Genomic DNA, 12,078 nt, shown 5'->3' with positions numbered 1-12,078 from the left:
TACATCAATGATCGAATTCAGGATGGCCATCATACAAATCAAAAGCGGGAAAGCAACAAGACCTGACAACAAACCAGATGAAGCACTGAAGTCGGATATAAAAATAACTGCAAAGATGCTCCATATTCTACTTAAGATTTGGAAGGAAGAACAAGTGCCGACAGACTAGAGAGGAGGACACCCCATCAAGATACCAGAGGAAAGAGATCTGAGCAAATGTGGGAACTCCAGAAGCACCACACTACTATCGGTACCAGGAAGATTTCATCACGAGCAAATCCATGTCAAGACAACCAGTGTAGCAGAGGCCTCTGCATGAGTAGGCCTCAACATACACAAGGGAAAAAGCATCCTCAAATACAACGCGGAGAACACCGAACAAATCACACATTATGGAGAAACTCTGGAAGATGTGGAATCTTCCACGTACGAGTCAGCTTCCAGTTAAAAATGAAATCAGGAAAGACTCTGGATGTAAGAAATACATTGAGGAAATCACAATGATTTAAATGTATCTATTAGTGAATAGAAAAGTATCTCTATATCAAGAGTGCTATCTTTTTATACAAGATACATGTCATTTGCCAGACAGATTATGTCTGATTCTTAACTTAATGAACGAATACATGGCAAGAGTAAACCCATTTATTGTATTAAGCAAAACCATACACTGCATTTGTAAAATATGAAAACAATACATTTGCACGTCTTCCTTGAGCTGTCCCTTAAAAACTCTATCGTCTTTGCGTTCGACTGATTTCTGTTTTTCTTTCTCTGCTATTCCAAAGAACCCTACTTCCGATTCCTGATACATACTATTTAAATCTGTCCGTACAAGTGTTACACACCACAATAGTTTGGGCCTGAGTCAGGAATATTGGAGGCATAGTGTTGAAGAGGGATCGTGGGCATTCACTCATTTAGTTTACTATCACGTTAGGATTTTGCAATTTCGAAGGAATGTTCAAGTTAAAATAATCGTCATATCTAGTTCGAAATCGCTCCTGATCAAATTTACAACACTTATTCCTTCTCAAATTATACTGTCTATACTTAATGTTTTCTACAACCACCGATACTGTTCATGATTCTACAATTCTGTATGTCTTTATTATTTCATCTCGCTATATTGATATGGTATAGTACCTTAAACTGATGCAAATATGTCGCAAGTTGTTCTATGTTGTTTATAACTGACTTTGTTTACTGCAAACTATGTGAAATTTCTTGCCATTATTTGTCAAAAATAACGACAATTAAATGAAAATGTACAGTTTAAGAAAATATACTGAATGAAAAAAAATGATTATGCTGAAGTATTCTATGCATAAAGCCAATTCATTTCATGGAAGATTCATGATAAACAATGAGAATTATAGTATGCTTCGGAAGTGTAATTACAACTTGATATCATCACCTTCAAAACAAAACAAAAAATACTTATTTATTTCACTATAGTAGCAGATTCCAGAAGCCAGAAAATGTTCGATAAATGCAGTCGATTCCTTGCTTCAATCTTATAGACTCTTTTAACATACTAGTCAAAAATATAAATATGAAGACGTAACAATTTTTTTTAAAAAAAAACACATTAAATATTCATTAAATAATGACACAAAAGATGAATGGATGTTACACATTATGAATTCACCCAGTAAGTACAATTAATAAATAATGTCATACATGCACATAATTTATGTTGGAAAAATGAAGAAAAAAAAACGTAACGATAAAAAAGTGAAATGCAATAATTAATCATTACAAAAATGACATTTGATTATTAACATTCTGCAGCATTTAAACAACGTAAACGAATTTTTAGAGCATCCTCTAATAAATAATCACGTAAATTCCATAATGCTTCAGTTACTGAACAACTTTGAACCTTTTTAGGATCAGTAAAGAAATTTCCTATTAATTGATTAGCTATATTTGGTTGAACTGGTGGAGCTGTATCTAGAGAAGCTGACAATTGGTTATGCCAATCACCTAATCCACCTGGAGTATTCTTACGTAAACGACTAATGTAACTGTAATATGGAAATGCAACAAAAAATTATCAAAAGTTACTTTGTTAAACATATACATCAATAAAAAATAAATTGAAATGGAAAAAAACATTGTCGCTTTTTGATAGTGGTGCAACTGGGATTATTATGCATTGAATATTGAAATGATACTAACCTAAACCAACGTTAGTCTCCAAATTCCATGTGTGTTTACAAAATTACATGAAATATGATACTACAACTACTGTTATTATTATTTATTATATTGATGATTTCTGGACTTCATTATTTTGAAGAAACGGAACAAGACAAACTAAAACATGACTGAATAAGCATTTCACCATTAGTTATGAATAATGTAGGTTTGATCCGAGATTTCGAGAATGCTCACTTGGTATCAACAAAATGTGATATGGTGATGTATATATGAGCTATATTCACAGAAAATCAATCTAGATCCAGACTGTAGAGACTTTCGACCATTCTACATTAGTATCACTAATTAGTGAATTCAATAGATAGCAGACATGGAACTACACGCTCATGAATAAATTAATAGTATGTGACTTCAGATAGGACTTTGAATAGCTCAGTACTAACAACTGAAATTCCAGGAGATAACTGTTTAATTGAAGGAATAAAATGTTAACTGGAATTTCATGAGATGACACATAATGTCATACATGTTTTGATATGCAGAGTATCGCATCATAATTTGTCAATTATTTAGTGCACATCCGAAAGATGAGCATTATACTGTTATTGGCTACAATGATATTAGCATACATATGTTCCCACTTACCGCTGGTAAATTTCAGAATGAAGTACACGAGAAGTTCGAGGTGGAACCGATACAAACATTGGAGAAGATGGGCGGCCCGTTTGAGGTTGAGTTGGAATGGTTTGGGGTTGAGATTGAATGAATTGTGTTCCTGGAACAACTGAAACAGAAGCCATTACGTTCGGAGCGAGTGGTTGACTTTGAGGAACTATAGAAATCGATAATTGCAATTAATTAGTACATGCAGCTTTGGTACGGAACGCAAGAAAACTTATGATTGTATAAATAACAGTTACAAAATAAAACAAAGAGACAATAATAATAAGTAATGTTTCCTACATGTTGTTAAAATTTTATCTTTGACGCTTAAACAATGATGATAGAAGAATTTTCAAGCAAGTCAATTATTTTCCGAACATGGAATAAAATTCATACGAACATCTGCATTTTAAATGAGGTCCAACAAATAGAAGCAACAATGCTGTCTAAAAAAACCTAATATAAAGGCTTCGAGTATTTCATTTTTATCATGCAATTCATTCACTGAACATTGGAGTTAAAGCTAATAGATTTGAAGTTTCAAAAAATATCACAAATATAGTTATTTGCACTAGTTCGATAATTTAGCTGTTTAAAATTTACAGAAAATAAAGTAGATGGAAAGTCGAAGCTAAGAGATGGGACAAACGTACAGGGCTAAGAATAAATACAATGAGCAGATTATTTAGCACTTACGAAAAGTTGAGTTTATATTGATCAATGGATAACAGATATGGAAATAATGAAAACAGAACTTGGACTGCTATTGAAGAGACAATATTTAAGAAGTAGTCTTACTAAGGGGCAAAAAACTGACACAAATAGTAAAAAAAATGGATGAAAAGAAGGCAAACTGCAAGCAACTCAAGGTGAGAAAAAATTACCTTGTTGTACCAACTGGTACTGCGGTTGTACTTGTGGCGCATAATCTTGAGAACAAGCTCCCAAAGTTGGTCCAGGTGGTTGAACAATATGGGGAGCACCTACGGCTGCAACAGCTACTCCTTGGTGTAACAGAGGTTGATTTAATGTCGGAGTTGTCGTTGTTACTAAACCACCTTGTGCTAAAGCCGGAAACCCTGTTGAAGATACAGATCCTGTTGAACCTAAAAGTATCTGGGCCTGTTGAACGTTAGGCATAGAAGGACCTGTATTTGTACCCACAGGTAAAACGGGTGGTACAGTAGTTCCTGATCCAATAACAGTACCCATTATAGTGGGTGTAGAACACACGCTAGATGCAACCAAAACCCGTTGTGGCTGTTGTTGAGTTTGTGGGTGAAGTTGAGGTTGATAAAACGGTTGTTGTGGTGTTCCAGAACCGACGGTCCCATTCGGAAGAATGCCATGTTGTTGGTTCGAAAGTTGATAAACAACCTGTCGCATGTTCAATACAGACAACAAGGAACAAGAAACATGAGAAAATAGGCATTCTTAAGCTATACATCACACACGAACCCTGAAAACATTGTATGAACTCCAACAGAAATAACGAGGCATCATGGGGAAATATGAAACCATGTTTATAAGACATATGTTCCTATGTGAAAATGAGAATATTATCGCAATAAATCAATAAAAATGGCACAAACTACAAATTCAGGTATTTGGTTTATATATCAGATTATTCAAAATTATTTTCTTTGACATTTTCAAGTGCAAGGATGACTCATTATGAACTGAAGATTTTGAAATCCATTTTGCCAATAAAAAAGATCCTCATTTTGTCTTCATACAAGTGAACACAACTCACTAATCTAATTATAAAGTTGAGAACTGACAGAATCAAACGTTAAACATTACAAATACATTGAAATGAGCTGACCTGATGAGTTGGAGTGGCAACTGGACAAGCCGAGGCAATTGCAGGTATTGTCGCATATGTAGTTTGAACAATATTAGCAGGCTGAGCAAGAGATGCAGTAACTGTTTGAGCTGGCAACGCATTATGCCCAACTACACTAGGTGTTGTTGAGGAGGCATGGACAATTTGAATGACTTGACCAGTCGGTGTTTGATAAAACTGCATAGTAGCAGCTGTAGCAGTGACAGGCATTCTAGATGACGAAGACGGATTAATAGCTGTAGCAGAAGACTGAAGAGGTATTGTTCCACTAATGTTATGTGATGAAATACATGTAGCAGCTATTTGCTGTTGAATATGAAGTTGAACTTGTTCTTGTTCTCTGGCTTTCATTTGCATTTCTTCTTCAGCCATATGTTGTCTAATTAGATGCGCCTTTTGTTCATATAAATCACGTTGAGCAGTGGGCATTTGACGCCACTACATAATTATAAAATAAGAAAAATATAATTTAACTGAGATTGATGACCTTATTTGCTTAAAGATTAGAGATGAGATATCGAACACTAAACTTTACTCGGTTAGTGGTACCTTGAAATACTCTATATACACACACTGCGTTGTATGTATATGTCGATTTTCGCAAATATGAGAATCTCCAAAATGTAAATGAAAACTAAGAGACCATATTTCGCTACTATCTGGTACTAATATTGGCTTATTTCAGAACTATAACAGAAAAATTAGCATGGAAAGTAAATGTACAAGGATGCGATGTGTTGCAGTGACACAATAATTGGTGCTAACGTTCATGGATTGACATAATGCATGTATTCCGAACAATGGACAAGAAATAAAAACAGAAATACAAAATTACATTTAATGTATACATAGTTAAAGCGACACACATTTAGAAATTACTAAAAATACGCAAGACAATTCAGAAGAAACTATGTGTAAGTCTAGTCACCGTCATAAAGTGTGGATAGTTTGTCATAGGGCACAATTCAAAATAAACCAAAGATAAAGATCATTTTTAAAGTGTTTCGACAGTTTTGATAGCATTTAAAAACATCATGAAACCTTTCAGGTCATTTATGTCGATGTTAGGATATCAAAATAACATGTTTGTAAGCTATTTTGATGTACAATAAGAGTCAGAAGTTAAGCACGAAAACAGTATTGATAGGTTTAACACAACCACTCACCAGAAGACCAACTTCACGAGATATTTCGCCGAATGGAGCATCAGGTCGTTCTTGTAATAACTTCTTTCTAATTTCACCAGCGTATAAAACATAACCTGACGGTGGTTTACGGATTTTCCTCTGAGAAAAAAAATGAAGAAAAACCTGATCATAATCTATAATATAAAATTTACGTTCGAATGAAGGAAATGTACCTGGATTACGAAACCAAAACAATGTACAATATCTTAAAATTTGATTTGTGGAGCAAAGATTTGTAGTAACGATAAAAGTAGTTCATTATTTTAAAGAGTAGAAAATATCAGAGATAATAATAATAAATCAACAGATCATAATATTACTGTCAAAAATTCCAAATATTGAGTTGATTTCGACTAGTATGACAAAATAATTTGAGGTTATGATTTCACAAAGAACTCCTTATGCTAAATAAAACTTTCACAAATGTTGGAACTCTACAAAGAGTATAAAATGACTAACATACCTTTTTACCTGTACGATCTACGTTATTTTCTATGAAAGCTCGAGTAAGCGCATCGAGTTGAGCTGATGAAGTTATACCATGAACTAATGCATTATTACTGGTAGGTAAAACGTTAACTGGTGTGTGACCCACTACTGGATTTGTACTATGTCCTATAAGTGGACTAGATCCTGAGCTCTCACCTATTAATCCAGTAGGTATGCGGTCAGTTTGTTTCGCTGCATCAACAGGTGATAAATTGGGAAGAGAAATCATTGGAGCAGCAACCATATTGGTAGTAGTTCCGGCTGCTGCTGCAAGTGCGCAAGTAAATGCCAGAGACACTGGACGATTTAATTGATCATTCTGAAGTGGTTCAGTAGATGCTTGAGCCAAAAGAGGTGATGCATCCTATAGGAAATTTAAATTAAAAGGACAACACACGTTATTCATCATGACACGAACAGTAAAGTTCAAAACAAAATACACTAAAATAACCACTGAAAAATAACTTAATAAGACCATGAGAATGATATGAACAACAAATCAGGCATAAAAAAGAAAACTTTTGAGGTCTAATTAAACAATGCTATTCATCTATCAGATTAAGGTTCATGTTGTGTACTATGAACAACGCTCATTATATGAAGACTATACAGCCATTTAAATTGAATTGGAAAGAGAGATCGAATATAGTAGCGTCAACACAATCAATGAAAGCAGTGATTAGGAAGTTACTCCACAAGTTGACGCTTTTAAAATGTTACACAATGAATCATCATAACATGTTAAGAGTATGAAAAATTGAAACTGTAAGCTAAAATCATTATCCAATACATAAGCATTATGGTTTATTATGAAAAGAGATGATGGTGACTAGAAGTGGAATCCAGGACGCGCGTTTCGTCCTATTTGGGACTCGTCAGCTGGACGTAACAGCATCTCATAGTTCATGATCACTCCGGGACTCGAACGCAGTACCGTTAGCTTCAAACGCCATCGCATTATCCAGTCAGCTAGTGATAAATTGCAGTCCTAAACATCAGTGAGAAGATTCAAACGACCAATACGAAAATGAATAGTATTCTAGTCTAATTATTTCGAAAAAAGCATTAATAATGAAGAAATAAATTCAAATTGAAGTTTCAAGTGAAATGCTAGAGATGTGCACTTACTTTTCGAGGCATGATTTGTTGGGGAAAGAAATAAAATTCATCTTCATGTATATTGTTTGATGTAAATTGAAATTTCTAAGCAAAAGTAATGAACAAAGGATTTTAAAGTACAATTATCAGGTCGTAAATTGCAGACAAGTTACAAATATAAACAATAAATAAATGAGTAAAACTTCAGTTTTATAAATTTGCTTAATATATAAATTTTGACATGCATCGCGTTCATATACTGAACTTTAAAAGCTAGCAACACGCATAAAGTCAGTCAGTCAGTCAGCTACAACGTAGGACCAGACACATATATGCATCGGTCCAAGTTGCCATACCTCATTAACACAACAAGATGGACACCGGATTCATAAAAGTAGTTAATTCAGAGGTGGCAATATATAAAAGAAAGATTGCAATAAGGATATAGTACAAGAAGAAAGAATTAGTTCGTAGAAAGAAAGATATAAAGCGATTTTAATCTCTTAGTTTAAGGGAAGACAGATAGTGTATACACCGACGCCATTGTCATCGATTCTGAGCCATGTCACCAAGAGTCTCCAACCATTGGTTACGATAATCAAGCGGACCCCAACCAAGTAGTCTGCATCTACCAACATGGCTCAGACTAGAAGTTAGTGACTTCATGCACTGATGCCATGTTTTGGTTTGGCCGCCCCTTACTTTCTTCCAACCGTCTCCAACACCGGTTAGCATTGTACATCGTGGTAATCGGTGTTCAGACATACGTAACACGTGGCCCAACCATCTCAGTCGATGAAGATTAACAACCTCATCAACTGATTTACCATCATTACCTAATACCCTGCGTCTAACCTCACTACTACTTACCCGGTGAACACGCATAAAGAGTATGCAATATCTCTTGTATTTGGTCATATAAATGAAATACTTGACACGAGTTTCAATATAATTTGAACCGATAAACTGAACTTTAAACGTATATCACTGAATGTTTGTGATCAAAGCTCGTACTAATTATGATACAGTTGCTTGATAGGTGAATAGTAACCAATCCCGTATTTGTTTATTTCCGTGTAGTGATGATCGGATCATACCAACCAAATTGGAATATCCAAATTAGTCCAAGTGACTTGACTTGGATGGCTAAGTGATAACATTTCAGACCATGAAACTAAGTGACAAAGGGTCGAATCTGCCAGGAAGTACCAGTTACCTCACACACCATATAGGTACCAATTAGCATGACATCTAGGTCAAGAGTATCTTAGGGATTACATCCAATCAGCCAGAACTAGATATCATAGTTATAGAAGTAGGATATAATCTATGACAGCAATAAAACACAGGTATATAAAAGTTAAATTCATAATTCAAAGAAAACTTCTCACTTAACATGAGCAACAAAAACACTAACTCAGAAAGCATGAATTTGTTGTATATTTTCAGGAAAATTGAAACGCAAACTATCAAACCATGAGAATATTTGCAGAAATAACTTACATAAATGATCTAATCGTTTAATGAAAAAACCCATCATGTTTCCAATAGTGTATAAAGTAAACCTCAAGAGGAGCTTATCAGTCTTATAATATATATTTAATTTACTATTCATGGCAAATTACATAGGAGTTACAACTGTTCACTTACTTTTAATCCTTTCTTAAGTTTACGAATTACTTTCTCAGTTTCAAAATATTTTGAATCACACATGTAAATATCATGCTCCGGTATTTCAGTGGGGCGAGCTAAAACACAGCACGTCAAGTTGTTTTGCAATCATTCGTTATCAGTACAAATGAATAATAATAATAATAATAATAATAATAATAATAATAATAATAATAATACAAAATGGTAATAATGAGATCATGAACCGATCAATGTTAAACAACCGTTGAAAACCTGGAAGTAACGGGCGGCCACTTCGTTTTAATATAGAGCAGCTCAGCAGCGCGCATCCACAACCGCACAGGCGGATCTCGAACCCAGAACCTTCTACCTCATGCGGACGCCTTACTTTTAGACCATCAAGCCCGGATCCGATGGTGTTAACATCTAAACACAACCAATCCACGATATTGTGCAACTATCTCCCTTTGTCTTCGGTGAGTAACTGTCTCACACCCAACACGATTGAACTCCAGTAACATGTGAATTCCATGAAAAACAGTATTAATTTATAAAGTGGATGAACACAATATTAGTTATATGGAATATGAATCCTTGACAGATAGAATTTGAGCGGCAACAAAAAGAGCTAGACAAACGTGACAATGGTCACTACTCGGCAATAGATCCATTGTAAATACCTGTTAGTCTTGCAGGTCAAGTGTGGTGCGAATAGCTCAGTCTTCACGTTTAAGACTGTGAGACTGAGTGACATGTATTCAAACCTACCAATGAGAATCAGTTTTTTCAAGACTATATGTTTTTTTCGATAAGCCCAAAAAACCAAGAAAAGTAAGTTCAAAACTTTTAATCACCTACTAGTAGAATTCTTTATTTTACTGATTATTATCAACAGAAAAATAAATCATCTAATAATTAATTACCCTGGGAGTAATCACATGGACGCATAACATAACATTTCCCTGTAGCTGAAGCAAGCGCATAAGTAGCATGATCAGCCCCAGTAAGAAATACTTCTTTAGGATAAAATAAACGTGTTGGTAAATGATCTACTGAAGATGAAGTAACGAACCATGGTCCAGTAAATAAAATAGCATTTTGACTGAAATTAAAAAAAAGAGTAACAGTTTTGGTTAGATGAACAAAACTTTTGGAGATAAAAACTTAAAAGAAATCAACCCAGTGAATATCTATGCACTAAACTTGTGTCACATTTATGGTGTACAAATCTGAGATACTATTTAGATGTTCAAACTGAAGAATGAGTTTTGCATGAAATCAGAGTTGCTGAATTGAAGTAAGATCAAACGGAATGATGAGCGAGTATTAATAATGTACTATTTTACGTCAAAATGATCACCAATAAACCAAGCTTAATATCACAACATACAATTATCTTGAAAGAAATTAACTTTGTAAACGTTTAGTTTACTATAATTTCTGATTACAAAACTTCCAGACACTACAAGAATCTATGGAGCAAATCTGTGTAACATTTTTAAAGCATAGTATTTTCATCATATAGTATGAAGAGTTATTGAAAAGCATCTCGCTTTATCAAATATGTTTTTAAAAAAGACTAGAGAATTTAGATTAAATAAAGAACACATTGTGGGAGATGATAACAGTAGAATTATTGACGAAAAATTAGAATATTTGAAAATAGCTGGTTATTAACATTTGATTAATACAAAATAAAAGAGAAATATATTGAAATCCTTCAGATGCTTAGAGAATCGCCCAGACTAAGTCTTCTAAACATTCTTGGGATAATATACATCAAATTCTGCTAGATTATTCTATTGTTACTTCAGTCGATATTCCCGAGACTTTGCTTTGAATATAGTATCTATATCTTGCCCCATTCGCTAGCAAATTGAAACCAAGATTTTCGTGGAAATATACAGTTTTAGCAACAGAAATTTCAAAAAACATAAATATCTGAAAACACTATAGAGTGATAGTTATTTCTTTGGTAACTTACGCGCAGGATTTCCATAGTTTGTCGACTCGCACAATAGAACGTTCAGAAGATCCATTAGTGGAGGGGACATACAGAAAATCGCCTTTATGTCCAAATCAAGGGAACACAGTTATATGAAATCAATGTAATCATAAAATTAACAGATATATATTTTTTAATGTGAAGCAAAAAAACTAATATGCGCAATAGTTATGGGTGTTTCTAAGTGCAGTTCTTTTTTCTAAAGCTAGCAGAAAGTTATATCTTGAACGCTTACTGAAAGAGGCTGTTCAACATCATTATCATCAGGTGCAAACAGTATTCATGGTTGACGTTAGATTACTGAAAAACCTGATTGTGCAGCATTTCACATTTGTGTTTTGCAACCAAGTGATGACAGAATCTGTTGTAACAGGGGAAGGAGCTATTTTTTCCTACACTACATTGGGCAGTCCTGACCGCAGCTGCCATCTTGACGTAGTGATAGAACTTGCCTATCGTGGTCACTCAAATGAGCAATGTTGGCTGGGATACATATTCCCCTAAGTCCTACCATGTCAAGCAGGTCTGTTGAAGAACGGTTAAACTAAAAGAAGCAACTTAAGGCCCGAGGGCGAAGGAGTACTGCTGACTGTAGATAGGTATAACAGAAGTGAGGTGTTTCTTTTTGAAAACCAGCATCTGTAGCGATGCTGCTTCTTCACGACGGAAGGAAGGGGTTAGAAAAGGTCGACTTTGAAAATGTCACACCACATTTTACCCCACGGATTTCATTTTTAGGAGGTAGTTCTTTTGAAATTTAAAGCTAATTCATCAAAAACTTCCCATAAAAAGGTCGTGTGCGAACGACCTCAGGCAGTTGTCTCTTGGGCTCTGAGGTCACGCTTCCAAGTTTTTTGGACCACCACTAATTCAGCTTTCTTTTCAGGTCTCTTTCAAGAAAAGTGTCCTTCCATGGTATGGGCAACCTGAAAGAGAAAACCACACCCATACCTCTATCAGCATACGAGATCATTTACTTGGTGTTCAAACAC

At 34.7% G+C, this 12,078-nt stretch overlaps 1 protein-coding gene across 1 annotated transcript in view; it reads right to left on the bottom strand.

The window, feature by feature from the left end:
- Positions 1 to 583: 583 nt before the first annotated feature.
- The window catches only part of PBRM1 (Protein polybromo-1), a 38,164-nt gene continuing 26,669 nt past the window's right edge, over positions 584 to 12,078 (bottom strand). Inside the window, exons 21-30 of the mRNA XM_012942185.2 lie at positions 11,066 to 11,147; positions 10,005 to 10,183; positions 9,100 to 9,197; positions 7,480 to 7,554; positions 6,326 to 6,715; positions 5,842 to 5,961; positions 4,655 to 5,113; positions 3,714 to 4,206; positions 2,812 to 2,998; positions 584 to 2,030 (exon numbers count right to left, since the gene is read on the bottom strand). Coding sequence (XP_012797639.2) covers positions 1,781 to 2,030; positions 2,812 to 2,998; positions 3,714 to 4,206; positions 4,655 to 5,113; positions 5,842 to 5,961; positions 6,326 to 6,715; positions 7,480 to 7,554; positions 9,100 to 9,197; positions 10,005 to 10,183; positions 11,066 to 11,147 — 2,333 coding nt within the window. The 3' untranslated portion in view covers positions 584 to 1,780. The remainder of the gene's footprint in view (positions 2,031 to 2,811; positions 2,999 to 3,713; positions 4,207 to 4,654; positions 5,114 to 5,841; positions 5,962 to 6,325; positions 6,716 to 7,479; positions 7,555 to 9,099; positions 9,198 to 10,004; positions 10,184 to 11,065; positions 11,148 to 12,078) is intronic.

This window comes from Schistosoma haematobium, chromosome 2 (assembly GCF_000699445.3).
Source record: "Schistosoma haematobium chromosome 2, whole genome shotgun sequence".
In the NCBI taxonomy this organism is placed as follows: domain Eukaryota; kingdom Metazoa; phylum Platyhelminthes; class Trematoda; order Strigeidida; family Schistosomatidae; genus Schistosoma; species Schistosoma haematobium.
Note: the sequence above shows the minus strand (reverse complement) of the source record. Positions and strands in the feature narration are given on the sequence as shown.